The sequence below is a fragment of the Mobula hypostoma genome, chromosome 16, assembly GCF_963921235.1.
Source record: "Mobula hypostoma chromosome 16, sMobHyp1.1, whole genome shotgun sequence".
Taxonomy (NCBI): domain Eukaryota; kingdom Metazoa; phylum Chordata; class Chondrichthyes; order Myliobatiformes; family Myliobatidae; genus Mobula; species Mobula hypostoma.
This window is the reverse complement of record NC_086112.1, coordinates 1,856,494-1,871,819: the sequence shown is the minus strand read 5'-3', so window position 1 is coordinate 1,871,819 and position 15,326 is coordinate 1,856,494. Positions and strand designations below refer to the sequence as shown.

Below are 15,326 nucleotides of genomic sequence, written 5' to 3'. Positions count from 1 at the left end.
CTCATCTATATGCCTGGTCACCTCCTCAAAGAACTCTATCAGGCTTGTTAGACACGATCTGCCCTTCACAAAGCCATGCTGACTGTCCCTGATCAGACCATGATTCTCTAAATGCCTATAGATCCTATCTCTAAGAATCTTTTCCAACAGTTTTCCCACCACAGATGTAAGGCTCACTGGTCTATAATTACCCGGACTATCCCTATTACCTTTTTTGAACAAGGGGACAACATTCGCCTCCCTCTAATCCTCCGGTACCATTCCCGTGGACAACGAGGACCTAAAGATCCTAGCCAGAGGCTCAGCAATCTCTTCTCTCGCCTCGTGGAGCAGCCTGGGGAATATTCCGTCAGGCCCCGGGGACTTAACTGACCTAATGTATTTTAACAACTCCAACACCTCCTCTCCCTTAATATCAGCATGCTCCAGAAAATCAACCTCATTCATATTGTCCTCACCATCAAGTTCCCTCTCATTGGTGAATACCGAAGAGAAGTATTCATTGAGGACCTCGCTCACTTCCACAGCCTCCAGGCACATCTTCCCACCTTTATCCCTAATCGGTCCTACCTTCACTCCTGTCATCCTTTTTTTCTTCACATAATTGAAGAATGCCTTGGGGTTTTCCTTTACCCTGCTCGCCAAGGCCTTCTCATGCCCCCTTCTTGCTCTTTCTCAGCCCTTTCTTAAGCTCCTTTCTTGCTTCCCTATATTCCTCAATAGACCCATCTGATCCTTGCTTCCTAAACCTCACGTATGCTGCCTTCTTCCACCTGACTAGATTTTCCACCTCACTTGTCACCCATGGTTCCTTCACCCTACCATTCTTTATCTTCCTCACTGGGACAAATTTATCCCTAACATCCTGCAAATGATCCCTAAACATCAACCACATGTCCATAGTACATTTCCCTGCAAAAACATCATCCCAATTCACACCCGCAAGTTCTAGCCTTATAGCCTCATAACTTGCCCTTGCCCAATTAAAAATTTTCCTGTCCTCTCTGATTCTATCCTTTTCCATGATAATGCTAAAGTAAATACAAGCAGGATGTTTCCACGGAGGTTGGGTGAGACTACAACTAGAGGTCATGGGTTAAAGGTGAAAGGTGAAATATTTAGGGCAGGGGTTCCCAATCTGGGGTCCACAGAGCTCTCAGTTAACGATAGGAGTCCATGGCATTAAAAAGGTTGGGAACCCCTGGTTTCGGAGAACTTTTTCAACCAGGGGAAGGAAATGAGAGTGTGATCGACCAACCAGCGCAAGTAGTGGATGCAAGTTTGATTTCGGCATTTGAGAGAAATTTGGGTTAGTACATGGATGGGAGTGGGTGTTTACCGAGCTATAGTCTGTGACTTGTCAGAGTAACAGTTCAGCACGGCCTGAATGGGCCGAAGGGCCTGGTCTGTGTCCGTGCTGTTCGATGATTCAGGTTACTAGTGACTAATCTGAACTGTATGTTTTGGCAGGGAAATACTTTTATTCTCATTCTATTCAAGAGCCACTCTCCAGTGTCTGAACAATCGCCATAGATCCGGATAACTGTCCGGAGTAACCTAAGGATGCTAATATTCGCGGTTAGCCTGCTGCCGGTCTCATTGTGGACCGTCTGCCGCAGGGTGGACGCCAAATTCAGGATGGCTGCAGCCCTGAGCTGGTGATCGGAATGGGAAACCTCAAGTTATCCGGCTGATCTCAAAGCCGAAAGCATGTCGGTGAGATTCCCCCGGGGGGTAGGCTGGCCGAGATGTCAGCACAAATGCAAACGATGCCCCGACCGTTCAACCGTTTGACCGGGGTCACAAAGTTTCTCATCCCTCCCGGACAGAAGCTTCGGTCTGAACCCCGAGGGCTGCACCGTCCGCTTTGCACGGACTCCCGGCAAACCCAAACATTTACTATACCGAGTATGTTTCCATGAAGAATTTACTGCGGCTTAGACTCAGAGCCAAACCAGATGACTGCCCACTGCTGTCCGTGAGAGTAAACGCCATGCGGACATTCAGGAGGAGTACCCGCGCGGACAACAGGCTGCTCGGTGTGCAGCACTAACATTGCGCCAAAACGAGAGGGGCTGTCACTCGCAGCCGCTACTCACAGCTTCCGCAGTCCCGGCCGGACTGCTCGCCTCCTGGTCTCGGGCGGGCTCGGGGCGCTCCGGGCAGTCGTCCGCACCCGGAGCCGGGCGCCTCTGGTGTGTCACAGCCGACCAGACGCTGGCGAAAATCGCCCTCTGCCTCACCGGCGTCACCTGTTTGGACTCGGAGAGCAGTTTAGCCCCGGCTCGGGAGTCCTGCAGGTCCCGTGAAGCTCCCGAACAGCACAGGTTGGGCTGCGAGGACGAGAAGACGCGGTCCAGTACTTGTCTCTTGCTTTTCCAAATCACTCTCCCCGCCGTCTCCTTCTTGCCCTCGCCCTCACCCTTCTGCTCGGACGCGGTTTTGGGGCTAAGGAAGGGCCGGGTCTTCTGGAAGTGTTTTCGGAGGCGAGTGTGTAGGGAGTGGGATTCGTGCCTGCCGTTGGCGTCGGGCTCGGCCATCTCGTCCATTCTGCGGCAGAGGCTGCTCCAAACTCCGGGAGAGAGCGACCCTCCGCGCTCCTCGGCAACTGCCTTCTGTACAGTATTCTGCTTTCATTCAACAGTTAACCAGCAATAACCGCTCCGGCTGCACTCACCGCACCAGGCTGACAACTCCCGAGGAGCGACAAATAACCACAGGGCAAGACGCTTGGATTAGTAAATCCATTCTGGAGCAAACCACCTGCAGGCCGTGGACACAACTGATCTACACCGCCAGCATCACCTCTCACGTCGGAGGAAGCGGGTTCACACACAGCCTGCAACCGCCGATTGATTAGGCCAGCACGTGTCAGCAGGGGGTGGATCTCTAAACTTGCGGGTTATGTTCAAAACTAATACACTCAGTTCAAACATTTACACTAAATGTGATCCTGCATTTGCCCTGACAGTCATAACGGCACAAAGGAGGCCGTTCGGCCCTCCAAATCCATGCCGGATTCCATCAGCCCCATTCTTCAAAGTAAAATTATCAAAAGTAAATGTGTTATCAAACGACATATATGTCGCCATATACTACCCCGAGGTTCATCTTCTTGGGGGTATTCACAATAGAATCGGTGATAAACTACACACAAAGATTGACAAACAACCTTTCACGTGCCGTACAACTTATTTGCCAAAACTGTACCCGTCTGCCATCTCCTCTTCACGTTCACGAAGGAAACAGAACCAAGTTTATTACCACTGATGTGAATTTTGTTGTTTTGCAGCAGCGGTACAATGCAAAGACTATATAAAAAATAAAAACTAGCGCAAAAAAGTAGCAGTAACCAGTTAAACTACCAACTGGAATTTGGGATGAAAGGTAAAAGAGAAGGTGAATTAATTACAAACAAGAAAAAAATCTGCAGACGCTGGGAATCCGAGCAATACACACAAAATGCTGCGGGAACTCAGCAGGTCTGGCAGCATCTATGGAAAAGAGTACACTCAGGGTTTCAGGCCGAAACATCAACTGTACATTGTTCCAGAGATGCTGCCTGGCCTGCTGAGTTCTTCCAGCATTTTGTGTGTGTTGGTGAATTGATTTGTTAATATTAGTTAGTTTGTTTATTTATTTGAAGGGTTTAATTTATCTTTCTATCTACTCATCCATGTATTAATTGATCGATTTTGAGATACAGTGTGGAACTGGCCTTTCTGGCCCAACAAGCCAGTCCACTGATTTAATCCTGGCCTAATCACGAGACAATTTACAACGACCAATTGTCCTACTAATCGGTAAGTGAGAGGAGACCGCAGCACCCCGAGGAAACCCAGGTACACACACGAAGGGTGTACAGAGGACACAGGAACTGAACTCTGAACTCTGAACTCCGGCACCCTGACCACTACGCTACCGTGGTGCCCCAAGTGTCATGCAAGTCTCTATAAATGAAAAAGTGGTGTTTACTTTACTAGTTTTAAAGTTGCATGAGATGAGATTTAATGCAGGCTGTTATGTAGGCAAGGGAAGACAAGGCTGGGAGCCCAAGTGAGATTTTTAAATACACGCTGATCGCAGCATAGACACCAACAGACATGATTTTCACTTTGCAGGAAGGGCAGTGGGGAAAAGCCCAGCAGTTACTGATCTGTGGGCCTGACATTATTGGATGGAAATTCTGAGAAGTAAACAGTGGGGAAGGCAGCGACGACTGAGGCCTGGTCAGCATCGTAGTTTGAACAAAAGCTATTCAATTAGATTGATGAGCACGATGCAACAGATGTGCTGACTTAAGTAAGGCCTGTGCTTTGGTAAGGCCTTGGACAAGGTCCCACGTAGGAGGCTTATCCAAATGGTCAGGGGCGTATATACTGAGTGGCCACTCTGTTAAGCACCTCCTGTACCTAATAAAGTGGACACTGAGTGTATGTTTGTGATCTTCTGCTGCTGTAGCCCATCCTCTTCAAGGTTTGATGTGTTGTGAGTTCAGAGATGCTCTTCTGCATACCACTGTTGTAACCCATGGTTATCTGAGTCACTGTCACCTTGTATTACTGTTTGAACCCATCTGGCCATTCTCCTCTGACCTCCCACATTAACATGGTGTTTTTCCCCCAGAGCTGCCACTCACTGGATGTTTTGTTTTGTTTCTTGCACCACTCTTTGTAAACTCTAGACACTGTTGTGCGTGAAAATCCCAGGAGATCGGTAGTTTCTGAGATATCCAAACCACCCTACCCAGCACCAACAATTATTCCACAATCAAAGTCTCTTAGATCAAATTTCTTCCCCATTCTGATGTTTGGTCCAAACAACAACTGAACCTCTTGACCATGTCGGCATGCTTTTATGCACTGAGTTGCTGCCACATGATTGGCTGAGGAGGTATTTGCAGTAACGAGCAGGTGTACCTAATAAAGTGGCATTACACTGAGTGCAAGATTCCAGGCAAGTTGATAAATAGGATCAAAAACTTGCTTTGTGATAAGAGGCAGATGTAGAGATTTATTTTTCTGAATGGATGCTGGTGATTAGTGTCATTTAACAGAGCTGCTCCCTTGCCATATGTAAGGTGTGAAAGACTGCATATGATGTAAGAGGCAAGCTCTTAGATGACACAATGATTGGTGAAGTGGTTAATAGTGTGGAGGGTAGTCATAGGCTGCAGTGTGATATTCAGGTTCAAGTTTATCGTCATTCAACCATATACATGTATACATGTCTAAATGAAACAACGTTCCTCCAGATCAAGGTGCACAACACTACATATAACGGTATACATGTCTAAATGAAACAATGTTCCACCGGATAATAACAGATAATAAAATGCATATGCCATAGAAGTTAGCAAGTAAACAGTATAATGTTACTGGCGCTTCACTCGTGATGGGACCTGGGTGGTGTCAGGAAGTTCAGTAGTCTCACGGCCCGGGGGAAGAAGCTGTTTCCCATCCTAATGGTTCTTGTTCTAATGCTCTGGTACTTCATAGAAACATAGAAAATAGGTGCAGGAGTAGGCCATTCAGCCCTTCGAGCCTGCACCGCCATTCAGTATGATCATGGCTGATCATCCAACTCAGAACCTTGTACCAGCCTTCTCTCCATACCCCCTGATCCCTTTAACCACAAGGGCCATATCTAACTCCCTCTTAAATATAGCCAATGAACTGGCCTCAACTGTTTCCTGTGCAGAGAATTCCACAGATTCACCACTCTCTGTGTGAAGAAGTTTTTCCTAATCTTGGTCCTAAAAGACTTCCCCTTTATCCTCAAACTGTGACCCCTCGTTCTGAACTTCCCCAACATCGGGAGCAATCTTCCTGCATCTAGCCTGTCCAATCCCTTTAGGATTTTATACATTTCAATCAGATCCCCCCTCAATCTTCTAAATTCCAACGAGTATAAGCCTAGTTCATCCAGTCTTTCATCATATGAAAGTCCTGCCATCCCAGGAATCAATCTGGTGAACCTTCTTTGTACTCCCTCTATGGCAAGGATGTCTTTCCTCAGATTAGGGGACCAAAACTGCACACAATACTCCAGGTGTGGTCTCACCAAGGCCTTGTACAACTGCAGTAGTACCTCCCTGCTCCTGTACTCGAATCCTCTCGCTATAAATGCCAGCATAACATTTGCCTTTTTCACCACCTGCTGTACCTGCATGCCCACTTTCAATGACTGGTGTATAATGACACCCGAGTCTCGTTGCACCTCCCCTTTTCCTAATCAGCCACCATTCAGATAATAATCTGTTTTCCTGTTTTTGCCACCAAAGTGGATAACTTCACATTTATCCACATTAAATTGCATCTGGCATGAATTTGCCAACTCACCAAACCTATCCAAGTCACACTGCATCCTCTTAGCATCCTCCTCACAGCTAACACTACCGCCCAGCTTCGTGTCATCCGCAGACTTGGAGATGCTGCATTTAATTCCCTCATCCAAGTCATTAATATATATAGTAAACAACTGGGGTCCCAGCACTAAGCCTTGCGATACCCCACTAGTCACTGCCTGCCATTCTGAAAAGGTCCCGTTTATTCCCACTCTTTGCTTCCTGTCTGCCAACCAATTCTCTATCCACATCAATACCTTACCCCCAATACCATGTGCTTTAAGTTTGCACACTAATCTCCTGTGTGGGACCTTGTCAAAAGCCTGCCTGATGATACGGGATTAAAGAGATTGTTGGACTGACGGGAGGGATCATTGACAATTCGAGGGGCCCTACGTACACAGCGCTCCTGATAATTATCTCATGGGCGGAAGAGCGACCCCAACGATCCACTCAGCCGTCCTTGTAATCCTTTGTAGGGACTTGCAGTTCCCGCATCAGACAGTGATGGCTAACCAGGACACTCTCGACAGAGCTCCTGTTAAAAACTGGTTAAAATGCGGGGGGTGGGAGAAGAAACTGAGAAATGGTCGGAGATAATCCAGATGGACATTAGTGAATGAGTACTAAATGGTGAGAACTGTTGAATCCGGGTGTTTTTGTCATCCAAACGTCCTTCGCAAGGCAGAAAACCTGTTGCTACGCGCTTCACGAGCGAAGAATAGAAAGGAAGAATAGAGCGAGAGAGAAATCGGGGAACAGGGGAAGCACAAGGAGAGAGAAACAACTCAGAGGAGGTCCGATGTTCTTTTCAAGACTGCTGTTAACAGGTGTCACGGTAGAGTAACGGTTAGCGCGACACTATTACAGCTCACATCAAGTCCTTGGAGAGCTTCCACATAAGTTGCCTCCAGCGCATCCTGGGAATTACCTGGCGTGAGCGGGTGCCTCACACTGAAATACTTGTAAAGACCAATTGCAGAAGTATTGAGGCCATGATCACCCAGCGTCAGCTGCAGTGGCTGGGGCATGTGATAAGGATGCCCCATGTCAGCTACCCTGCAGAGTGTTATACAGTCAGCTACATCATGGTCGACGCTCAGCTGGAGGGCCGAAGAAGCGCTATGAGGATCAGATGAAGAATGTTTTAAGGAAGTGCAAGATCAGACCCGAGGACCTGCAGGATGTTGCTGCTGACCGTTCCACTTGGCGACAGCTGTGTAGGGACGGGGTTCGTATTCTGGAGATGGAAAGAACAAACAGAAGACAGCAGAAGAGAACCAGGAGAAATGCAGCCATGGTTGCTACCACTACTACATATACATGTCCCACCTGCAACAGAGCTTGTGGGTCCAGGGTAGGACTGTATAGTCATCAGAGATCTCACCGTTAAAGGAGTGGACGTGGTCATCGGATTTCGATGGACAACCGAAGATTACAGCTCAGGGCGTAGGAGTTCGGAGTTCATTTTTTGGCTCCATCTATCAAAAGTCTGTACATCCTCCCCGTGGGACGCGTGGGTTTCCTCCCACAGGTGAATTGGTCAAGGTAAATTATCCCGTGAGTAGGTTAGGGTTAATTGGCTTTGTCGGGAGTTGGTGGGGCGTCATGGATCAAAGGACCGGCTTTGGGCGGTATCGATTTTATTCCATTGAAAACATTTTAACGAATGAAAAGGTCAGATTCAAGTAATGTGACACAACACCACTGAAGTTTCCAGAAAAATACAGAGGCAAGTGTAACCACGAAAAACGTCACATGTATAAAGATGGTAATCTAAACATACAAACGATCATAGGGGTGTTAAACTACAAGAAAAATAACAATGTACAGTCCAATCCAACAGATCCTGGAGAGTACTGAGGAACAGGGAGTCCCTGGAGCACCGTCCCTGATATCCTTGAAGGTGGCGATGCAGGGAGACAACATGGCTAAGGTGGTTTATAGGATACTGGTCTTCATTAGTCAGAGAGCACTGAACAGAAAAGGGCACGTCTTACGCTCTAAATTTATAAAACGTTGGCGAGACTTCTGCTAAAGTATTCCTTACAGTTCTGGTCATAAGGATCAGACCACCACCATGGGCATCCAGGACACCTTCAAAAGGCGATGCCTCAAAAAGGCAGCGTCCATCATTAAGGACCCCAACACCCGGGACATGCCCTCTTCTCATTGCTACCAGCAAGGAGGTGGTACAGCAACCTGAAGACACTCACTCAACATTGCGGACATGGCTTCTTTGCCTGTGCCATCAGATTTTTGAATGGACAATGAAGCCACGGACAATAGCTCACAATTTTCCCTCTCTTTTGAACTAATTGTGGTTTTAATATTTGTTTCTTACTGTAATTTATGTATTTTATCATTATTATGCATTACAATGTAGTGCTGGTGCAAAACAACAGATTTCATGGCGTACGCCGGTGATTCTGGGGAAGACGTGACAGCACTGGAGAAGGTGCGGAGGATGAGGGAACATCTCTGTTATGAGCAGCCAGTCACTAGACAAGCGAGGGCTGTTTTCACTGGAACAGAGGAGGTTAGGAAAGGACATGATATAGTTATTAAAATTAGACAGAACAGACTGCAGGAAATTTTTTACACAAATCAGGGGTACATACAACCAAAGAATATCAGTTTAATCTTGGGGTACAAGAACTAGAGGGGATCAGAGGGAGCCTATTTCATCCACAGTGTCAGGAGCCTCCCAATCTCCACCCAGCTAACAGGAGTCACCCGTCACTCATTTCCAACTCATCACCTGCAACCTATTTAAACCCAACTTTCATCCACAAACCTTGTTCAGTCTTTGAATCGGCCAGCCGCAACCTTTTGCTCCTGGCCTTCAGTGACCTTGGTGCCTTGTCATGTTAAGTGTCTGTTATCTTGTTTTGTGGCCCCTTGTGGCTTGTAATTTTGCAGTTTATTATTAAAATGATCACTTACTGCTGAATCATCCCCGCTCCTCTGCATTTGGGTCAAGCATTTACATTTCCTAGCACAAAGCCTATGGAGAAACTGGAATACACTGAATTAGTGACAGAAGTAGAGGTATTGAGAGCATTTATTGAGTTCTAGACACTCTTCCAACACATCAGCAGAGAAGGCTGGAAGAGTGAAATAATACAGAAGGTTACCCAATGGTCAGTATGGAAATGGTGGGATGAATGGCCTGTTTCTATGTTGTATTGCTCTCTATGAAGCTGGAGGAAATCCACTCCATCACAGAGCGAACATGTAAATTGTACATGGTCAGGAATGGGAGACAACAGTGCCCGTCTCTCTGTCACAACAGTGCCAGACTCTCACCCACCATGCCACGGCAGGGGCAAATGGACATGGTCTTTGTGGGAAGCCAGTTCCTATGAGTTCTACACAAATGGATTTCACATGTTTCCACATTTTGGATAGCATGGAATTGTTATATTTTCCTTTTTCGGCACAACAGGTCAAACTGCTCTGAATGAGCCAGATGTTCACAAGGTCATGTTCATGATCTGCTGCATGAACATTTGCATAATCAGAAATGTAAATTTCCATGGGCATATACTGTAAGACAAAACAATTCTTTATTACTTTCCTTTGAATCCATTGCTTAAATATACTAAACAGCTGAAAGCGTACTGAACAGAAACAAAAGCATTTCATTGTCTTTCATCCGTGAATTACCTGACTTTAAAACTAATGAAAATTGTTTTCAAATATTATACTGAGCCATTTTATATTTTCAATCTGTATACATTAATCTATTCTTATTGGATTAATTCATTTTACTGTGGGAAAAAGCTCAAAAATATGCCTTTCATCAACTAAACACACTGCATTGGGAAATTATTTCAAAGGACATTGCCTGCTTCAGGCAAATCTAATGCAATATATACCACAGTTAAAGATGTTGCAAATGTAATTACCATATTACCATCAAAGGCGTTGCTCAATTTTCTGCCATCTGTTGTGTAGATCTGACTGACTGTTTCATGAAACATTAGCAGAATAATTTCCTCTCATCTCCAACATAGATTCTAAAATGACATTTTGCAACTGGACTCTGGGCATGTTTATCAGGAGCATTGTTTAGGCAGGGCCCTTCGCATTATCAATGATCCTGCCCTCCGTCCAACCGTCTCTTTCATCCTCTACCATCAGGCAGGAGGTACCATGCCATATGTTAGGATGAGAAAAGCTTCTTTCGCCAGGCCATGAGACTAATGAACTCTCTGCCGCCAGCCGGTCTCATCACGTATGAGGCATCAGTAGCATTATACTGTTTACCTTACAGCTTGGGTATCCTAAATACACCTTATTTATTATAAATTGTTATTTATTTGTGGCAATATTACTTTATTACCACAGGTGTTGTGTGTGTGTGTGTGTGTGTGTGTGTGTGACCGTGCTGTGTGCCTTGGTCTGGAGGAATGTTGTTTCATTTGGTGGTATTCCTGGTAGTGTTGAATGACAATAAATTGAAGTTGAAGAGGAACAAATGTTGAGATCTTTTCATTTATTCTCCATTGGAGTTCATTTAGAATATGTTTCACCACAGACAACACCACATACTGACTTGGAAACATCACTGTCCTACCAAGCCTGATTAGGATAAACTGAACAAAAACAAGATTCATCAATGAAAAGCTGCCAATCTGAAATGTGGGAAGTACACAGGAGTGCGTAAGTTCAAAATGCATGAGGCGTTGAATTTCTCACACATTTCCTTCACCAGGTTCTTCATTCTCCATCCCAACTGGAGGCATCCGTGGCTAATGTGAGGGGAGGGAAGGGTGAGAGGAGAGGGAGGAAGGAGGGAGGGGAGGGAAGGGTGAGAGGAGAGGGGGAGGGGAGTGAGGGAAGGGGAAGGATGTGGAGGGGAGGGGAGTGTAGGGAAGGAGGGAGAGAAAGTGGGAACAGAAGGGGAGGGAGGGGAGTGGGAGGGAAGGTGGAGGAAAGGGCAGTGAGTGGAGGAAAGGGGTGGGAAGGAAGGAGGGGGTAACTTGAGTGAGTGGAGGGGAGGTGGGAAGAAAGGGGAGGGAAGGGGGAGTGTGGGAGGGAAGGGGAGGAAGAGGAGGGAGTGGAGGGAAAGGGAGGGTGGGGATGGAGGGTAAAGAGGGAAGGGGAGGGAGGTAAGGAGAGAAGGGGAGAGAGGGAAGGAGGGAAGGGGAGGGAGGGAAGGAGTGGAGAATGGGAGAGAGTGTAGGGGAGGGAGGGAGGCCGGTGCTAAATTATTACAATACACCGCACCTTCAACCAATGCCTGACCTCATTTCTTTTGAACTCGTCGACAAATTGATTTCAACCTAATCTGGACAGCGACATCAGTAAATACTTTGTTTTTCAAGCCTAGAGATAATTAAATCTGCATATAAAAGAACTTCCTATCTTTTTCCTTCACATGGCACCAACACTAAACCCTTTATAACATTTTTATATTGTAAATACTTTGTAGTATTTACTGTATATATCTGTGCATATTTTATTCCATATTCGTATTTAACCTCTAACTTTGTTGTTATGTAATGATTTATTTTCACAATTGTTGAATGTTGCGGCTTGATCTGGTGCGCGGCAACACACCTAAACAAATTACTAATAATATCTCAGTGTACATAGCGAATAAATTGATTCCTGATATAGACAAGCGACTGATTTATTTTAAGAAAGGAAATCCTCTGCTACTTTTTGAAATAATTACGTATATTTTTTCAAAAAAAAGGCGCCGGGGTGCTGAAATAGCTTAAATAAAGAATGTCAGGATAAAAGTTTGTAGAATATTTATTTTAGTGTTTGTTCAATCATACCGGTGTTGCAAACACACGATTTTCTTCTCTCCTGCGCCGGCCATCCTGCGGTAACTTGGAAACCGCAGTAAACAAGCCCGTATTCAGAACCACACTTCCGTGCAATTGATCCGGTTACAAACTGGACACAGCGGCTGCTCGCTGCTTCCTGTTACTGACCAAGGAAGACACCAGGTGGACCTGCGCTTGGATACCCGCTCCTCAACGCAAGGACATTATCTCGGCCTAAACGCTCGTGAGTTTTACACATAACTGTACCTCGATGCTCTTCGCAATTTTCCGATGAAAACGCAATTTATCTGTCTGTTCGAATTTGCTGGCAACCGAATCCTGTGCATTGGACCCTCCTTGTCCATAACACCATAAGACCACGAGACATACCAGCAGAACATGGCCAATCGGCCCATCGAGTCTACTCCACCATTTCATCGTGGCTGATCCATTTCTCTCCTAACCCCATTCTCCTGCCTTCTCCCTGTAACCTTTCACACCGCGACTAATCAAGAACCTATCAACCTCAACCCTTAAATGTACCCAAAGACTGGGCCTTCACAGCTGGCTGCGGCAACAAATTCACCACCTTCTGGTTAAAGAATTTCCTCCTCATCTCCATTCTAAATCGATGCCACTCTATTCTGATACTGTGCCCTCTGGTCTCAGACTCCCTCACTGTAGGAAACATCTTCTCCACATCCACTCGACTGAGGCCTTTCAATATTCGATGCGTTTCAGTGACAACCCTCCCATTTTTCTAAATTCCAGCAAGTACAGGCCCAGAGCCATCAACACTTCTCATATGACAAGCCTATTGCACCAACAGGTCTACAGAGAATGCCATCTCCATGGCACTTCACTCTGCCATGACCCACCTGGACAGCCCCAACTCTTGCGTCAGAATGCTGTTCAGTGACTTTAGTTCGGCATTCAATACTGTGATCCCCTCCAAGCTGATCACCAAACTTCCCCAGCTTGGTATCAGCTCATCCCTCTGCAATTGGACTTTGGACTTTCTGACTAACAGACCCCAATCAGTTAAGTTAGACAACCTCTCCTCCTCCACTCTCACCCTGAACACTGGCGTGCCTCAAGGTTGTGTGCTGAGCCCTCTTCTATACTCCCTTTTCACCTATGACTGTGTTCCTGTACATGGTTCTATCTCCATAATCAAGTTCACAGACGACACCACGATGGTTGGCCTGATCAGAGGGGATGACGAGACGGCCTACAGGGACGAGGTCCAGCACCAGGCCGCGTGGTGTGCCGACAACAACCTGGCCCTTAACACCCAGAAGACCAAGGAGATCACTTCAGGCATGCTAGGAGACACACTCATGTCCCCATCTACATCAACAGAGCTGTAGTGGAGCGTGTATCAAGCTTCAGATTCCTTGGTGTCCACATTTCCGAGGATCTCACCTGGTCCCTGAACTCCTCCATCCTGATCAAAAAGGCGCAACAGCACCTTTATTTCCTGCTGAGCATGAAGAAAGCTCACCTCTGTCCCAGGATACTGATGGACTTTTACCAATGTACCATTAAGAGCATACTCACCAACTGCATCTCAGTGTGGTATGGCAATTGTCCCGTATCGGACCGCAAAGCACTCCAGTGTTTGGTGAAAACTGCCCAGCGGATTATCGGCACCAATTGGCCACCATTGAGAACATCTACCATAAACGCTGCCTGGGCAGGGCGAAAAGCATTATCAAGGATGCATCTCACCCTAACCATGGACATTTTACTCTCCTCCCATCCGGTAGGCACTACAGGAGCCTCCGCTCACGCACCAGCAGGCACAGGAAGAGCTTCTTCCCTGAGGCTGTGACCCTGTTGAACCTCACATCACAGCACTAAGCAGTATTGCACCCATATTGTGCTGTCTCAGTACTTTTATATTTGTGTGCTGTAGCACTTACTTTTTATTCGCAGTTATTTTGTAAGTAATACTATTCTTTTGCACTTCTGGTCAGAGGCTAGTTGCATTTCATTGGCTTTGTATCTGTACTCGGCACAATGACAATAAAGTTGCATCTAATCTAATCTAATCTTTCATTCCTAGAATCATTTTCATGAACCTCTTTGGACCCGTCTCCAATGTCTGCACATCCTTTCTTAGATAAGGGGCCCAAAACTGCTCCCAATACTCCAGTGGTGGCCCCACCAGTGCCTTATAAAGCCTCAACATTACATCCTTGCTTTTATAAGACCATAACACCATAACACATAGGAGCAAAACTGGGCCATCTGGCCTATCAAGTCTGCTCCTCCATTCAATCATGACTGATCCTTTTTTTCTCCTCCTCAACCCCAGTTCCTGACCTTCTCCCCGTAACCTTTGATGCCATGTCCAATCACGAACCTATCAATCTCTGCCTTAAATACACCCAACGACCTGGCCTCCACAACAGCATGTGGCAACGAATTCCACAAATTCACCACCTTTAGCTCAAGGAATTTCTCTGCATCTCTGTTTTGAAAGGGCACCCCTCTATCCTGAGGCTGTGCCCCCTTGTCCTAGACTCTTCCACCACAGGAAATATCAATCCATCTGCATCTCAGATTCCTGGATTTTCTCCCCATTTAGAAAAAGTCCACACATTTATCTCTACTACCAAAGTACATGAACATGCATTTTCCAACATTGTATTTCATCTGCCACTCTCTTGCCCATTCTGCTAATCTGCTGTCCTTCTGCATCCTACCTGTTTCGTCAACACTACCTGCCCTTCCACTAATCTTCATATCACCTGCAAACTTGGCCATAAAGCCATCTATTTCATCACCTAAATCATTTATATACAGCATAAAAAGAAGTGGTCCCAACACCGACCCCTGCGGAACACCACTAGTTACTGGCAGCCAACCAGAAAAGGATCCTTTTATTCCCACTCGCCGCCTCCTACCAATCAGACAATGCTGTCACCGTGCCAGTAACTTTCCTGTAATACCATGGACTCTTGGGAAGCAGCCTCATGTGTGGCACCTTGTCAAAGGCCTTCTGAAAGTCCAAATATACAATATCCACTGCATCCCCTTTATCTATCCTACTTGTAATCTCCTCAAAAAATTCCAACAGGACGAAGAATTCCAAATTATATTCTAGTCCTCCTGAAAAGAATGCTAACATTGCATTTGCCTTCCTCACCATAGACTCGCCCTGCAAATTAACCTTCAGGGAATCCTGCATA

General features: G+C 46.2%; 1 protein-coding gene across 1 annotated transcript in view; it reads right to left on the bottom strand.

Moving 5' to 3' along the window:
• LOC134357641 (multiple C2 and transmembrane domain-containing protein 1-like) overlaps positions 1-2,783 on the bottom strand; it is a 575,938-nt gene extending 573,155 nt beyond the window's left edge. The window contains exon 1 of the mRNA XM_063069271.1: positions 2,100-2,783. Coding sequence (XP_062925341.1) covers positions 2,100-2,549 — 450 coding nt within the window. The 5' untranslated portion in view covers positions 2,550-2,783. The remainder of the gene's footprint in view (positions 1-2,099) is intronic.
• Positions 2,784-15,326: the final 12,543 nt, after the last annotated feature.